Here is an 18,255-nt window from a genome sequence, read left to right on the forward strand (position 1 = left end):
GACTGTTAGGCTCGGGTTAGTAGAATAAGATGACATGTAGTTACTTATAGTCAGTTAAATGTCTGTTGGACCATCATCATCTCGATAACAAGTCAGATGTGTTAGCAGATATTAGACAGTCTACTAACACTCTAATGATAGTTAGTTGACATGTAGTTGTAAAGTTACTTGTAGTTATTAGACTGTCTAAAGTGGACTATCAAAATAAAGTGTTACCAGCTGTTTTCTTAGTAAGTAATAGTCAGTTTACTGTAATCTTATTAATGTGCGATTTGTTTATTCTAATAAAATTAAAAAGAGCAAGCATCATCATACAACTGATCATGGGGCATTAAATGCATTTTTATTACTGTAATTCATGGTAATTTCAACGCACAACATTATTCACATGTCTGAATATCAAAATAGAATAATATGCTCTTGTATGATAAAATCAATATGATTAAATCTTATACAATGTTTTTGTCTTGAATGCAACTCAGTAAATGCATGCATTTAAAACAGTCAGCAGCTCAGCGTGAGTCAGACTGAAAACTGCGGTGGTCTTCTTTCTTCAGATCGGAAAGAAATGTGGTTTGATGTGATGGTCACAAACAGCTTTTGCAAGAGTGTGTGTCTGTTACTGGACGTTTATGTTAGAGACGCACTAGTAGGTGGGTGAGGTGTGAATTTTGTCTTTTTGTGAGTTTGCGAGAATTGTATGTGGTTGAAAGGTGTTTGTTTTTTCCATTCCTGCTCAGTTGAAGTTCACAATCCGACTTCTGCTCTACACAAAACAACTCTGCTATGAAATACTGAATCTGACAGAAATATAAAAATATATAATTTGTGATTGATATTAGAGGGCATTTGCATCTCTACATGACCTTATACACTTATGCCTCCAAAAAACAATATTGTATTTGAACGGCCTTCAATCTTAAAATCAAATCTTTAAAAAATGGGTTGATCGAAAGGAAAAAATCTGAACAAATAGTCTAAAAATGGTTTCATCTGCACAGGATTGCTTTTGTAGTGTAAACTAAGTAGTTGAATGTGACCTAAGGAGTAAACCTTATGGGTAGCGCTAGCCAGTCTGGATTTAAACTTCATCGGCTGGAAACCCAAGTTTGGTTTATTGATGAAAACCGTACCAAGCACAATGTTCTCACCATTCCTAATTTCTAAACAATCTCACAGCGTTCGGTGTGACGTCAGCAATGCAATGCATTCTGGGACTTTAGGACACAGACACTACTACTACTATTATAGACTGACCCTGCGTCCCAATGTGCATACTATCCACCCTATCTGCCCTAAATAGTATTTAAAAAATACTAATGTTACATGCATGCACATTGGGATGCATGGTAACACTTTCTATGAAGTCCATGCTAATAATGAATTATAGCTCCATTTATAAATAAGTACTATTCTATAAATATATTTATAAATACTTATTAAGACCTATTCTGCATTATAAGAACAGATATACTTAATGGTTTACTTAATAAGTAATTATTAAAAATAATATAAATGTAAGTTATGCATTTGCTTTTTCAATGCTCATAATCCACAAACAAATTATTGGTGAATGCTGTGTTATGAGCTGCCATATGCTCTCACGACCTGCGTGGAAAACATATCTCGAATGAAGCAATTTTTTTCAGTTTACCAGCTTGGAAACAACACAATAGTGAAAGTGAAAGTAAAATAAAATAAACAATTTAACCAAATTGTGTCTTTATAATTTGTATTTATTTACATTTAGTATTTATGACAGATATATTACAGATTCATAATTTCTGAACCGCATGAATGTGTAAGTGCTCACTAAATAAACAATGTATGGAAACACGTCTATGGAAACACAAATCTTACCTTTATGATCTCGGTTGCGCCAATCTCTGGCCACAGACTTGTGAGAGACAGATTGGTGTAGATCTTCACCTGCCAATGTATTCTGAGCTGTTTTAATGACTTTAGTGCGGTTAAGGAGTTCAGTGTGGTGGTAAACACTCGCTGGATGTTTAGGCTACTAACTTCTCCTTATACTTACAATGAGCCCAGCAATCATTCGTGTCTGAACCACAGGAGGACTATGTAATAGCAATTTTCAGATATTAACAGTAAACAGCATCAAGGGTCAAGAAAACTTTCCAGAGGCAAATTGTTTCAAAGAGTAAAGGCTTTATTCTTCTGAGGACCCCCTTCAGACACCGCAGCCCAGTGTGTGAAAAAGGAGCCCTGTTTGATTTCACAAAACATGACATCTTATACAGTTCTTTGGCATGGTAAAACCCCTCCTTCCCAGACAGGTCAAATTGTCCTTTGTTCTTGAAAACAAAAGGCTCTTCATTTGCAACCTAAATCACCAGAAAGGTGTGGGCTCTGTATTCTCTCGCTGAGTAAACATGATACCAAAAACACAAGATTCTCTGTTCTCGTAACTCAGGAACAAGAGACCATACGATATTTCAGTGCTATGTCTATTATTAATCAGTCAATATTAAAATTTCCATAACAACTATGACTGTGCAATGCCAATGCTATTTACAACTTTATAGTTCCTCAGAACACTATTCAGTATCGTAATTTCCTACATCTACTATAGGCTACTATCAGTTGAAGTCAGATTTAACAACGTTAATTGGATATACGGGCATGACGACCCCACGCGAACATGGCGCTGTTGCCAGGGAGATGTACAATGAACAAGCAGATGTATGAAACGCGCCAAATGACCTTCTTTGTTCACAACTGTAGGCTATATTACAGTAGCACAATACAAGTGCCAGAGCAGTGTTTATCCCCTGCGACTCGGTTTCTTTGAGACTTTGCGTTGAACAAATGAACAACTGTAAATTAAGTGATAGCCTAATGTTTTTTCCTCAGACGTCATCGAGCAACTTTTTGATCTGGATGGGAGGGGGTGATTGTCTTATCAAGTGGAAATATTCAACATACAACTTTGTTTCCAACGTATGCGTCTGTATCTTAAACATAGGTTCATACGCGATATATTTTGTCTACTACCTCATTAAATTCCTCTGCTTCATGTACTGGAAGTGGAACCCAATTGCAGATGATGGAGTGAAACTATAAACAAATGAAACTATATCAGAATTTGACCACTAGAGGGATGAGTACGCATATTGTAATTGTATAGCCTACTACTAAAGCGCCACACAGTGTCCTAACCAGGAAATTAAATTTTCCAAGATTTGCTGAAAAAAAATGAAATATAATTCGCTTTAAATAATAAATCAAAGGTTGATTATTCATAAATGACTCTTTATTGACATTGTTGGATAGAAGGCATCTGACAACTGACAGTCCAGAAGTTCCGAAACCTTTGCGAATTATTTGTTACGAACCAGATTTGGATTGTGTATCAAACTGCCAAAGTCACGTGATTTCAGCGCCACTATAATCTGAGATTTCTCTGCATTTACACTGTTTTGATCAGCAGGGGTCACCAAGAAAAGCTTCGTTTCTGTCATAACGACCAACATTAATTACTTTACTTTTCATGTATAATTATGATCGATTCAAATCCTATTATTAACACTTACGTCATATAGGCTACTCTCAAATGTATTTATTTTTGATTGATATAATCCCCTGTAGCGACAATATCTTGCAATTGGCTCTGCTTGAGCCACAGACATCAGCATTCAGTAGGCAAAACACAACAAATGGTAACAATTAAATTGATTTTTATAAGACTAAATTAATTTCAATAAAACAAATTGCTGTCTTTGTTGTGCTACAAGGCTACTGACACAAGACATCAAATAAAATAGTCAAAAAAAGCCAAAAAAAAATTTGTAAAACAAAGCAATTGCTTAATTTATTCATGTTGATGTGCACTCTGGGAGTCAGCATAATACACAGTAGTACACATTTCACTTTAAATTTAGTTGTTGAAAATAGTCATTCTGAGTAGCTATAGCCTATGAAGAAATCCTCTAGAAAACGTATAAATGATCAAGTAGGCTATTACTTTAACTCTAATGAAAGTAAACTCCATAAGCATTTGTCAGTACAACATACTATTGCTATTTCACTTGTTTTTTACTCAGTTTGCTTTTTTCTTTCTGACTGTAATTACAAAGATAAAATTCAACTGTAACCAACTGTAGAAAAAATATATATAATCAGGGATAATACTGTGAAGAGGGGATTGTTAAAGAAATTCTTAGGCCAATTAATTTTAAAATTGTAGTTTAAAGTAGTAAAATCCCCCCAAAAATAATCTGAATGAAAGCTGATCATGTAAAAAAAGCATAATATGTCCTTTGAAGTTCAATTAGTCACAGTTTACTGAAGAGATCTTCTATACTTCCAACAGCTGTAGAAAAAGAGGAGCCAGCCTCGAAGTAACTAAGGACACTAAAAACAAACATACAATATTTCAGGAACATGGATGATCAGTTGACGTCATTTCTACAGGTTCTGATAGATCAACGGTACAGATCATTCTAGCAATGTAAACATGTTGTTTGGTTCTTTACGCAAATGTCGTTATTTAAAGACATATCTTTACACTGAGTTCTCATTCATAATAAACTATACGGGGGTCACTGCTGTTGATTCCTCAACTGATCTTCCATTAGTCTCCTCCTCTTGTGGATCTGATGTCATAAACCAGAAGAATGACAGTAGCCACGCCCACCACAGCAGAGACGACCAATCGGATCACAGCTTCTGTAGATCCACAGCAGTGGACTTCTAAATAACCAATGATAAAATAGTGATTTTCAACAAGCCAACAGTTTCAGCAAATCCAAACTGCACAATCACAGGTACTGTAAATATGATAAAAACAGCAATGTTGAAAGAAAAGAAGAAAATTATGTGGGGTTTATTTTGGGCTCTGAAAAACGTTAATTGAATGAAAGAAAAAAAAGAAAGACAACAGCACATATATCATCAGTGCTGCTGTACCTGCACATGTGTGGCAGAGTGTGTTGATGTCCAGATGTGTGGTCTGGTTGCTGATGGGATTGTTCAGCACACAGCTGTAGGTGTTTTTATCCTGATATTCCACCTCCAGAGGTAGAGAGAGACTGATGCTGAGATCACACACACTGATGCTGGACAATACACTCATTCCTGCGTACCAGGAGAGAGTCACATCACTCACATTCAACACTGATGAACACACCAATGAACATGATGATGATGATGATGATGATGATGATGATGAACAGTGTGAAGAGTCACTGATGATGACAGGAACAGGCAGACGAGCTGAGAAAGAGAAACGTGAATAGTTTAGAAAGTGTTTATTGACGTCAGTCAGTAAGTGTCCGGTGTGATCTTCATTCCTCTCCATATATACTGTACATATAAATGATTATTATTTACACATATGGATAAATATCAGAGAGGAAAATTATTTAATTGAAATGATTTTGTCATTTTTATAACTAAAATACCCCCACTTTGATGCTAAAAACAGATAAAACAATATTTAACTCACTAAAGACAGTGAGACTGTAACTCTTTCTCACACTGTTGGTCTGTAGTTTATAAACTCCACTCCAGTATGTTCAGTTGTGGTGTGTGTGATGATCAGAGATCCAGTTTGATGATCCAGCTTCAGTCTGTCTCTGAATCTCCCATCAGTAACATCATCATATACAGTCATGCTGTTGTCCATTACATTGATTTTAACTATTAAAGTGTTTTCATCTCCAAACCTCCACAGAATCAGATCTTCCTCCATCATTTCAGTGAGATCAGAGTTTAGAGAGACTGAATCTCCCTCCATCACTGACACTGACTTCACTGCATCTGAACCAGCAAACACTCCTGGAGAACAGATTAATAACTTTGCTGATTTTCTTAAAACAACCAATTGTGTAAATGTAATAAAGAACAGCAGCACAGTCAAAATGCAGAGAAAATCAAAGAGAAGTAGCCAGTGATTAATATTTTTTGTGATGTTATTTTTAGTTATCAATACAGTGTTATCACAATACGTGTGATATGTGGGAGGAGCCACAGGGGTGATTGTGTCTCATCTTAAATCTGATTGGCTCCTTCAGTGACTCTGCTCTGGAGAATGAAGGGTTATGAAGCCAAATATGCAAATCAGGTAAAGCGGTTAAAACACTCCAATAATGTTTCATACAGAAACTACATCGACTAAAAGACCCAAATGAACAGTCCTTAAACCCTTGACTTTACTTTGTACTTGCACATATGAAAATATATAGTTCAATCTTAGTTTCAAAATGTAGTATTATGTTTCATTATCAATTTTTTTTTATTAAGAAATCAGAAACTATATACAACAAACAGTAAAATAAACTTCAGAGTAGCGAGATTAACCAAAAATCATTTGCTGTTCCTGTATTTTTCTCTTGTGGTTTAAATTAGATCTGTTTCAGTTTGAGCATCTTTTAACTTAAATCTGATTAAAAGTACTTATGTCTCTGTATTACATCTCTTTAAATATAATGTAGCTAAAGTCTTAAAATGAATAATGATTATAACTCACCGGCCAGACGACAGACGCAGAACAACACTAACATGTGAAGCATTCTCAGATAACAGCTCTATATATGAACACTACAGAGACAGAGAGATAGTGAACTAACAGGACAGTGTGAAACTGTGAGAGAGTGTTTCTGCGTCTGATTCCTCCACCAATAATATTTCAGCAACACCCTCTCACTGCACACTACTGATACTCTTGGTTATTAATATTCCTCTATATTAGTATAACACTGTTGTAGATGGCGGACCGGATGCACCTTTTACGTTTTTTGTTTGCTTGTTTTGAGAGGAGCCATACATTTCAAATCGATATTTTGATATTAAAAAGATGTGATGGTCTTAGGATGGTCACTTATGGTTACTAACTAACACTAACTTTGTTTTCTCGTGGTTCCATCAGTGGATCACACGCACACAAACCACATGTGTGAATAGACACACTGATGACCCAGAAGCAGTTTATTTTCATCAACTCATCAAACCGCATCTCTGTACAGAAGTCAGTAGAGGTTTACTTTGAGCTGCTCGAGTCTGAGCAGTGAATCACACTCATGTACGGCCTGTGCTTCTTGTTTTTGCGTTATAATTAATTAATTAATTAATTAATTAATTAATTAATTAATTAATTAATTAATTTTAAATAGGCTATATGTTATAATGTGTTTTTTTTATTGTTTTTGTTTTTTTGTTTTTTAGATTTAGTAAAATGCTCATTAGATTGCATTCATTGATTAACAACTTAAATCCACAGGAAGATTAATCTAAAAAAACACTGTTCACACATTTCTTCTGAAAAAAAAAATCATGTTTACTGAAATCACAGTGCAGAATACTTACTGTAATAGTCTTTGCAGAACAGATCAATACAACTAAAACGATTATATATATATTACAAACACTTTTTAATTCTGTGATTATTTATTTATTTATTTACTTAATTGGTAACATTTTGATTCTGTCATGTCTGGAAAAACACAAGACCTTCCAGAACAACTGAACTTCCTCATGCTGACTGCACTAGTCCTGTAGGAGGCGGTAAACTCTCTGTCATAGAACACACAAACAGAAGAAGAAGAAGAATTACATATGTCACGCATGGAGCATCATTTGCTAAGTGAAAGTAGTAAAAGGAAAGCAACACACATTTTTCGTCTTCTTTTTTTTAGCAACACACACACCTTTGCTTTCTTTCCTGTTTTAGCTAGTGATGGGCAGGTCGAGGCTTCGTGAAGCAATGAAACAGTTGAACCAAATGGGACATATTGTTTCAAAGCTTCGAATCAATCCGACACCCGTCTCTAGTGTGACACCTAGTGGTCACTTGCAGGTGTTGATCTGAAACAACCTTGACGAGCCATTAAAAAATGTGTTATTTTTTTATTATTGTATTTTTCTAATATGTGAAGCTTGTAATTTCTCCAGCCTTTGAAAAAATCCTCTCACAAGGGACATTTGTTGCTGCTGGCATGCAAATATATATTTTTAGCTAGGACATACAAATGAGGAAAGATTAGCCTACACTCTCTTTCTAGTAAGTTAGTGGATCATGAGTTATGGGCAAATGTATCTATTAATCTAGCTGTCTATATATTTATATCTATTTATCTATTAATGTGTCACTATACTCTGTCTGTCTCTAGCCTATCAGTCAATGTGTTGTGTAAATTTAAATGTAAGCCTAAATAGCCTATAACTAATCAAATCGCACTATGTCACTATATCACCAAAATCCGCTATCTCAAAATAAAACTCCTCTCACAAAAACCAATATGCGTTGATTTCACTTTTATACAGATGTGCGATTGTGTGGTCTGTTCGTGACCGTGTCAATCAAACGCTGATTCGGCGGATCGAGGCTTCGTTTGGCCATTGTCACGTGACATGGGTGTTTTGAATCACGCTTCGGATCAGTGTTTCGAAACATCTGCGCTTCGGGATCTCGCAAAGCGATCGGAACGACTGTTTCGTGTCAGCCATCGCTAGTTTTAGCTCCTCCTGTCAAGAATGCGGTGAAAAGACACAGAGTTTTCATCTGGGTCGATTTCAATTGCTCTTGTCAATTATGCATTTATTTTTTGAATGTCCCTGTTCATCTTTCTTTTGTTATGAGATGTCTTACATTTTTCATCTGTTTTACTTCATTCAAATGAATATGACTTTTCCTTAATAAAAACATGTTATCCAAACATATGATGATTGACAGGACTGAATGATTAGGCTCCTCCCCCAACCTACATTTAGAACTGCATAACATGAGCCCTGCACAAACTTAAACTATTGTAGTGAATTAGGATGCAATTCATAGAGGATCTTTAGCCTGTAAACGTGGGTGATGATGAATTTACACCCATGCATACACCCCCCCCCCCCCCCCCCCCCCCCCAACAAAAATTGCATTCAAGTTGCACATGTTCAGTTCTTGCATTCCCTATATGCTATAGAAAGCATGTAAATCCAGCTTCAGTGAGAAAGACAAAGCATGTTCACAACTGAATGCAAACAGGCTTGAATGTGTCGGACTAACTAATTAGGTAAACAAATCACCCAAACATATTCAATGTTGTTTACGTTTTGTTTAAAAAAAACATTCTATTTAAACAGACAAACCACAGCGAATGTGTTTTTCTGGCTCAGATATTTCAGTGAATGTGACAGCAGCAGCTCAGTGTGTGTGTCAAAGTGAAATTTCTGCGGTCTCGTTTATTTACAGAGAAATGTAGTCTGACCTGAAGAGTGGAAAACCTGTGTGTATTATTGTTAGGCACATGATGTGTGTGTGTGTCAGTTGTCTGTGGGTAAAGAGTGTCTTTATTTCCTCTCCTGTTCATATGAACCTCATGATCAGATTTCCTTTTCACAAAAACAGCTTTATAAACACTGAAGTTTCAGAAACAGTCCAATAGTCACAGATATACAGGACTCTTACCATCACGCATCACTCATGGACTCATATTTCACACAGGCATTATAAATGAAGATATATATTTATTCATGACACTTATACTTCTTTTTCTGGTGTGTGTTTAACATACAGAGACACTTCAAAAAGAAAGACTGCAGAAATCAGAAAAGATGCTGCAAACTTGTGATCATTTTAATAACTGCCTGTTACATAATGTTTTCTGTCACTAGCAAGTCTTAATAAATGCTATATAATATCTAGTGTGTGTGGCCTCTGATAGGTGGTCCTGATGGGGGAGGATCCACACACACACACACTATATTAATATCACACTTCAGAGATTTACGTTATAATGTTACAGTGCTCAATGAAAATGGTTCATGTTGGTGTTTTGTTCAGCTTGTGTTTGTGGCAACGGTTCGGTAAGTGTTTTTATTGTTTTACTGTTTTAGTTCATGCTTCACTTTTCATATGGGTAATATGATCGATTCACATTTGTTATTTCCAGATAAAAGATACCCTGCAAAAGAGCAGATTACTTACTATAAGTCAGATCTCATTTGGATTCATGTCTCTCATCACAGATCATCAAATTATGAACAGATTCAATCAGAAAATGAACACTCTTCATATCTGAATATCCCCGTAAATTATTTGAAGCAAAGATACAACTAGTTTTAAAGTTGAGGCAGAAATTCTTCTAAAATTATTGTACAGCAACATTGGTAAACACATGATTCAGAATCTCTAAATACAAAGGCCAGGAGTTTTGTACTGAATATAAATATTGTTTTCCTAAACGGTTTTCACCAGTTATTCACATTTCTTCTTCTGTCTGTTGATCTTTCTTTTCATTTAGTTTTTTTGTCTGTGCTGCTCCGTCTGTTTGTTGTTCACTTTGCTTTGAAATAGTTACAAAAACTACTGACATAAGCTTTAATCTAACTCTAACTCTGTTCTTCAGTGTTTGCTGACACAGATGCAGTGAAGTCAGTGTCAGTGATGGAGGGAGATTCAGTCTCTCTAAACTCTGATCTCACTGAAATGATGGATGATGATCAGATTCTGTGGAGGTTTGGAGATGAAAACACTGTAATAGCTGAAATCAATGTACTGGACGACAGCATGACTGTATATGATGATGTTCCTGATGGGAGATTCAGAGACAGACTGAAGCTGGACAATCAAACTGGATCTCTGACCATCACACACACCACAACTGAACACACTGGAGTTTATAAACTAGAGATGATCATAAATCTGAGCAAGAGTTTCAATCTCACTGTCTATTGTGAGTTATTCATTTTCTTGTATTTATTACATTGTAAAATAAATCTAATTTTACAGAAAAGAAAACATTTGATAGTATTTTTCTTTAATTTTAAATTGTACTTAAAACTCTGTAAAATTACAAATTCTCTTTTTTTACCGACTGTATTATTTCTACAGTATTTTTCCTGTTTCCTTTTCTTTTGTAAAATTACAAAAATAATCGTGATAATAATTCGTGAAATCACCACCACCCTAAGGCTCCATCTGGTGCCAGTCATTTGACCTTTTTTTTTTTTTTTTTTTTTTTTTTTACAGTGTATAGCTCTGAAGTAGATGTACAGGTGAAACTCGAAACATTTTAATATCGTCCAAAAGTTATAATTTTGATGATTATGGCTTACAGTTTATGAAAACCCCAAATTCAAATATTACATGAAATCAATAAAACAAAAAAGGATTTTAAATACAGAAATGCCGGCCCTCTGAAAAGTATAATCATGCATATGTATATAGTTATATATACTAAATATATTAGTTTCAGCTTTTAATTTGAATTACTGAAATACACGAACTTTTGCACGATATTCAAATTTGTCGAGTTTCATCTGTATACAGGGATAGTGATTTATTCTAATCTTTCTCAGCTCGTCTGCCTGTTCCTGTCATCATCAGTAACTCTTCACACTGTTCTTCATCATCATCATCATGTTCACTGGTGTGTTCATCAGTGTGTAATGTGAGTGATGTGACTCTCTCCTGGTACGCAGGAATGAGTGTATTGTCCAGCATCAGTGTGTGTGATCTCAGCATCAGTCTCTCTCTACCTCTGGAGGTGGAATATCAGGATAAAAACACCTACAGCTGTGTGCTGAACAATCCCATCAGCAACCAGACCACACATCTGGACATCAACACACTCTGCCACACATGTGCAGGTACAGCAGCACTGATGATATTCCTCACTGGCATTTATTCACTGAATTCATTTGTTGATTTTATCGAGACTGATAACTTAGGATGACTTAAAGAATGAAGGAGCTTATGTCATCATGTACTTGTGTCTTTCTGAACAGTTTTTACTTTATTTTTCTTGTGTGGAGCAGAAAATAAGATCTTTTTGAGTTCATGACAAAGACTAAAATCTCAATTCAATTCATGGTTGCTCGTTTTTTTTTTTTTTTTTAGAAGTCCACGCCCCCTGTTGTGATTCTGTTGAAGCTGTGCTGCGATTGGTCGTCACTGCGCTGATGGGCGTGGCTTCTGCGGCTGCTGCTGTTCTTCTGGTCAATGACGTCAGAGCTACAAGAGGATAACAGGAGAACAGAACAGATGTCATAAATATTGTGGCATATTGGCCTATTGCCGGTTTAAACTATGCATGGTCTAATTGTTTAGTTATTGAAATGCTTTAGTTTATCCTACTCTGAGCTTGATTGTAAAGGGTTTATTACTCGAATCTGGTGTATTGGGCCAGTATACTTTATTTAATTTTATTCTTTATGTCATCCATTTAATATTTCTTTGTTAACTGCAGTGTTTTCATTTTTTCTTAATTTCTGTTATGTTGCTGTTTTCATTTTGTTTTATGCTATAATTGTATGCAGCAACCCTACCAGTGTAAAACTATGTCACACCAATAAATCCCTGTAGAATTGAACAGAAAACTGAATATTACTTATTGAACTGATAAACAGCTATGAATCATACATGGGCCTAAATTATAATTTAAGGGTATAATAAAAGAGTCAAAGTTGTTCATCATAAACATTACAGATATACATCTTTAAAGACCAGATCGAAGACTGGAAGATCATTTCAACTTCTGCGTCAAAAAAGCAGCCGGTTTATCATTAACACAGTTTTTCACGTTGAGCTATCACATAGCGACTGAATGCATGAAGTTATTGATGAACAAAACATGCAAAAGTCTTTATTTCATTATGGGAAGTGCTGGGCTCATGTTTGTGCCTCACGCTCACAAGCTGATAGTTGATGGACTCCATTGACTTCTATAGTATTTCTTTTTTCCTACTATGGAAGTCAATGGGGTCCATCCAAGGGGGTAATCCATCGACCGGATGTTGAAGCCCGCCGGGTGCCGCCATGTTGTAGCAGAACTTCACTTGCGTTAGCATTCCCATTGACTCCCATTCATTTTGGCGTCACTTTGACAGCGAATAACTTTACATCTGAGGCGTTTAAAGACTCCATTTGTCCATTATTTATTTCTAAAGAAACACGACAATGTATAAAGGGCTCCATTACCTTCTATGTTACATTATGGCCCCGTAGAAACAGATTCAGTAAAAATAAGCTAACGATTGCGTCATAACCACTCGACTCTCTGTCGCGCTGTGCAGAAATTACCGTACAGACAGCAGGAGAAGCTCGCAGGCAATCGGGGGCACGTCCCGTCAAGGGAGAAGCCCATAGATAATGAGTCCATAAAAGCAACGGAATACTTACTCCTGCTCACTCACGCCAAAGAACTCTTTGCTCAAGTTCCCCGTCTCTGCAAGATTAACGTTGGCAATTTTCACGCACAGCTACTAGAAGATTAACGTCTGTCAGACAGGTTGCTCACGTCATCAAGCTTAGTTTGAGTCGGTTTGAGTCTGCGCGTCAGGAACGGAAGTTCTCAAAAATCGCTAAAAGTGGGCTTCAACTGTCTCAACTGAGTTCCAATGAGATGGCTCTGTCCATTTCTTTTACTGTCTATGGGTCCATCTATGGAGCCAGATCAGACTGATTAATAATTCACGCAAAAAATACGATTCACACATGCGTAGACAATTTCACATGCGTGAAACCTAATTCACGTACACACAAAAAAAATTCACGTGCGTGAAAAAAAAAAATATTCACAAAAAGCAATTCACATGCGCAAAATAAAATTATATATTCATAAAATACATTTCACAAATGCAAAACACAATTCGTAGATATACAACTGTGCACAAAAACCTTTGAATCTTTAAAATGTACGAGTGTGTCCTTGAATTTGAATGTGCAAATCGTCATTCACGTAGAATCGCCTTGGATGTGTGTGTCTGTATTTTTGAGACTTTCCTGGCAGCGCTTACTCGTAAAACAGAGCAGTCGTACTCTTCAGCCAATCAGATTTAAGCTTATCAATCGACCAATCAGTATCACGTGAGGGCGGGCCTACCTGCATGTTACGTCATCAGCTTTCGACCAGTTCATGGCTGAGCAGAGGTAAGTGCAGTTACTCGTTCATTTCTGTGTTAACTGAAGTTAAAGAAGCTTGAGATCAGTTGATGCAATAGTTTATTAACTGCTGTTTAGTCCACATGTGAACATAAACATTTATTTTTAGTATTGATGGATTTTCATGTCCTGTCCACCACACATTCAACTGATGATAATGTATGTAATGACATGCATATATAGGAGACATGTTTTGTTTTAAACTGCATATATTATGTAGTTTTATTGTTTCAGATTTCCGAGACAGATGATGTATGAAGTTGCAGACAACCAGTACTGTGATCTTACCATTCCTACTGTAAATCTTTAAAAACAGTCCTGTTGCAAGCCAACCATTTTGACAGTTGTTTCAACAAGAGGTTGAAAGTGATGCATTGTTACTGTATTCATTTGTCTCCTGCGGACTACATGTACACGCTCTAGGAATACAGCCCTGCTATGCATGCATTATTAAATGTTCTTGTCAGAATGAAAAGATTCAAAGACATAGTTCAATTTGATGTACACGTTTTATTAATTTTAACGTTTCCGAAATCCTTTGGGAATAAAATATATATAAAATGACTTGATCATGATTAATGTCCCTGTTACATATGAAGATCAGGAACATTCAGTGCAGAGAAATATACGTCTCTTCCAGAGTTGTGAGATCCAGTCAGAGTCTACTTTGCTTTTAAAGTATATAAATATAAGTGCCATACATCAAGTGAAAAGTGAACAAATGAATTGTGTTCAATCCAGTCATCAGTAGACCTCTCTGTTAGGACATATCAGATTTTGTCCTGATATTTAAAATAGTAAAAACCTATAGTACGAGAGGTGCAGACAGAGGACGTGGGAAATTAAGTGATGGTAATTGAATAGAGTTTACTGAGTAATCTTAGTCGCATAATCTTAATTGCCTCTCTATGATAAGTACCTTTGTCTTATCAGCACAAAATCAGATTTGCCTATTTTACTAAGCAAAGTAAAATTAATGCTTCACAATATTGTCCTGTGAGACCTTAAGATGACAATAAAAAACCTTATTTAAAAACCTTAAGATGACAATACAGCACAAAACATAAGGAAATGGATGTTGAATATTGGTAACACTACAATATGGTGCAATAACATTACTTAATGTATATTAACTAACCATGAGCAATACATTTGTTGCGGTGTTTGATAATCTTTGTTAACGTTAGTTAAAAATACAGCTGTTTATTGTTACTTTACAGTGCATTAACTAATGTTAACAATATTTTAATTAAGTATTAGTAAATGCTGAAATTAACATTAACAAAAAATAATAAAGGCTGTTTACGTGCAGTTCATTATTAGTTCATGTTAACTAATGAAACGTTATAGTAAAGTGTTACTAATTAAGACATAAAAACAAAAGTATAAAAGAGAATAAAGAAACAACATGAATTAAGATGTTTGTGACCACCAAAGGTGAGTAATCCTGAAAAATGCAGGGAAACAAGTGTTAATAATAATTTAACAACATACACAAATAGCAAATAAACACTGGGTGCTCATTAAATAGGTCTATTCACCATTTAAAGAACAATCTGGATGAGGCCAGTGCTGAGAGAGCTAGGGTGGGTATTGACCACAGATGATTGTTTTGCAATCATTAGCGTGATGATTGTAGCTGAGAGCTGTCTAAAATACAACAAAACAAGCATCATCCTTCTTCATTTTTGACACGATATGGGACATCTGATTACAACAACACTTGCTTACATCAGTTAATAGTTCATAAACTATTGCTTCAATTGATCTCTAACTTCAGTTTACACAGAAATGAACGATTAACTGCACTTACCTCTGCTCTCAGCCATGAACTGGTCGAAAGCTGATGACGTAACATGCAGGTAGGCCCATAGACATAATATATAGACCAATTTTCAGTTGGTAAACATGGTGACGTTTTTATGTGGGCGGAGCTTAGGTGGTGGCAGAACGATCCCTCTGGCCGCTTCTCTAACGTAAAGTCTGCAAGTTTTGTTAGCTTGTTTTTAACAATGACTGGAGAAAATCCGATTTTATCTTAATGTGCAAGGTCGCTCACTGTCCAGGACCACGATTGTTATTTGCAAAAGTTCATTTTAATCGGACAGAACCAGATTGGCCGACCCGTACACTCATTGAGGATCTGACAGGATTAACGTTAACGTTACCTCCGGTTGAGTGAACTGACTTCTACACCTACCTGATAGAGAAACGGAGGGCATGTAAATCTTTAGATGCCTATAACTATGTGCTGAATGGTCATGTACAAGACTTGTGTGGTACGATCCGCAGTTCTGCCGAGCCAGCGCGATGAAGACGACAATGTAAAGAGTGACATTACGGTGCAATTTTAATGAGGTGAATATTTCTAGAAATAAAAAATTGCAGATAAAGCATATTAATTTTTCATTGATTCTTGCACCCAACAACACAACAAGATGACATTTAATAATAATAAGAATAATTTAAGATCCTTATTTTGTAGCCGAATCTGTGCTGGTTTGTATTTGCTGCCTCCAGTTTTCCCTTTGTTCTGCCACCAGCTAGCGCCGTGACGTAACTGTGACGTCGGCTGAAAATTGGTCTATACATAGACGCCCTATTGGCCGCTGGAGCGTACGTCAACGGCGCCGCCATGTTGGGGATGGCAACTTTCCCATACCTCTCATACAGGGAATTGAGAAAATGCCTGTTTTGGGCGCTGTTTGGGGCTGTACACATCGCCACACAATTGAAAACAGCTTTCGAGGAATTACCTTTCACCAGCAAGACTGAACGTTTGTTTTTGGTTGTATTTGGTCATGATTTAATTAGTAATAGTAACGTTCAGAGGATAAATTTAAAAATACTACTGTTATTGTGTCACGAAATGTAGTTTAAATAGTTTTTCAGTCGACAATGTAGTTGTTTAAAGCTCAATTATGTGGTTTGTTTATAAAGATAGCGCCTATTTGAAAATTTGATCTGACGTTTTCGGAGTTGTAAGATGCGCTCAGCGCTCGTCTACCCCCCCTGATCAATAAAACTGACATTTAACAAAAAGAGTTAAATATTAAAGTCACTATTTAACTTATTTTTTATTGTGTATATTCTGTAATTGATATTTCTTATTCTATTGCTATTATTATAGTATTATTAATAAACTATGCTATTATCAATATGTTTATGATTGTATTATTGCACTTATGATATTATATAAATATACTAATCATTGCTATTTTATTTGCTGTATACTATTTGTTAATTTTATTGACTAAACTATTTACTATTACTTCTCACTTTATGTTATATTTACTATTTGCATTGCACTGTAGTTGTACCATAACGTATTATTATAAAGGATCCATCAGTTATCTTTGTTATTGCTAAAATCTGGTCAATCACAGAAAATACTTTTTCCACAATAAGAAAACTTAAATTATATCAGTATGGGGGTCTTCACCATTCTTATCCAAGAATAAAAAGCCAGATACATGACAAGCCTGAGCTTAATTGACCATTCTTTATTAAAAAAAAAAATTTTACAAGTCTAACTATCGAGATTTTAAAAAACTAGAGATGGAACTTTTTGTACACCACAAACAAACCACTGAAATCGGTTGATAAATGTAAAAACAGTTTGTTTTTATCAAAAAACGCACCTCCCCCGTTTACTTACATTTGTTCACAGCGCTGTCTTGCCCTCCGCAAAATGGCGGACCCGTTGACGTATCGCAGCAACGTTCCAAAGCGGCCAATAGGGCGTCTATGTATTTATTATGTCTATGGGTAGGCCCGCCTTCACGTGATACTGATTGGTCGATTGATAAGCTTAAATCTGATTGGCTGAAGAGTACGACTGCTCTGTTTTACGAGTAAGCGCTGCCAGGAAAGTCTCAAAAATACAGACACACACATCCAAGGCGATTCTACGTGAATGACGATTTGCACATTCAAATTCAAGGACACACTCGTACATTTTAAAGATTCAAAGGTTTTTGTACACAGTTGTATATCTACGAATTGTGTTTTGCATTTGTGAAATGTATTTTATGAATATATAATTTTATTTTGCGCATGTGAATTGCTTTTTGTGAATATTTTTTTTTTCACGCACGTGAATTTTTTTTGTGTGTACGTGAATTAGGTTTCACGCATGTGAAATTGTCTACGCATGTGTGAATCGTATTTTTTGCGTGAATTATTAATCAGTCTGATCTGGCTCCATATCCATCAACTGGTTACCAACATTCTTCAAAATATCAGCAGAAGAAAGAAATTCATACAGGTTTGAAACAACTTTACAAACTAAACATCAGACATCTATTGGACAGGCAGATCATGTCTATATTGCGTCAGTCGGTCCAAGACCAATTTTTGACTTT

General features: G+C 35.8%; 4 protein-coding genes across 4 annotated transcripts in view; 3 read left to right on the forward strand and 1 right to left on the reverse strand.

Moving 5' to 3' along the window:
* The window catches only part of LOC130086935 (SLAM family member 9-like), a 171,386-nt gene extending 159,374 nt beyond the window's left edge, over nucleotides 1-12,012 (forward strand). The window contains exons 2-4 of the mRNA XM_056253178.1: nucleotides 10,377-10,682; nucleotides 11,308-11,598; nucleotides 11,849-12,012. Of these exons, the coding sequence (XP_056109153.1) occupies nucleotides 10,394-10,682; nucleotides 11,308-11,598; nucleotides 11,849-11,976 (708 nt within the window). The 5' untranslated portion in view covers nucleotides 10,377-10,393 and the 3' untranslated portion in view covers nucleotides 11,977-12,012. The remainder of the gene's footprint in view (nucleotides 1-10,376; nucleotides 10,683-11,307; nucleotides 11,599-11,848) is intronic.
* The window catches only part of LOC130086998 (SLAM family member 5-like), a 290,538-nt gene that overhangs the window by 159,889 nt on the left and 112,394 nt on the right, over nucleotides 1-18,255 (forward strand). The window lies entirely within an intron of this gene.
* LOC130086987 (uncharacterized) overlaps nucleotides 1-18,255 on the forward strand; it is a 170,394-nt gene that overhangs the window by 64,603 nt on the left and 87,536 nt on the right. The window lies entirely within an intron of this gene.
* The window catches only part of LOC130086914 (uncharacterized), a 308,209-nt gene continuing 294,519 nt past the window's right edge, over nucleotides 4,566-18,255 (reverse strand). The window contains exons 2-4 of the mRNA XM_056253144.1: nucleotides 5,528-5,799; nucleotides 4,930-5,314; nucleotides 4,566-4,713 (exon numbers count right to left, since the gene is read on the reverse strand). Of these exons, the coding sequence (XP_056109119.1) occupies nucleotides 4,595-4,713; nucleotides 4,930-5,314; nucleotides 5,528-5,758 (735 nt within the window). The 5' untranslated portion in view covers nucleotides 5,759-5,799 and the 3' untranslated portion in view covers nucleotides 4,566-4,594. The remainder of the gene's footprint in view (nucleotides 4,714-4,929; nucleotides 5,315-5,527; nucleotides 5,800-18,255) is intronic.

The sequence above is a fragment of the Rhinichthys klamathensis genome, unplaced genomic scaffold (genome assembly GCF_029890125.1).
Source record: "Rhinichthys klamathensis goyatoka isolate OS25496 unplaced genomic scaffold, OSU_Roscu_1.1 h1tg000103l_1, whole genome shotgun sequence".
Lineage (NCBI taxonomy): Eukaryota > Metazoa > Chordata > Actinopteri > Cypriniformes > Leuciscidae > Rhinichthys > Rhinichthys klamathensis.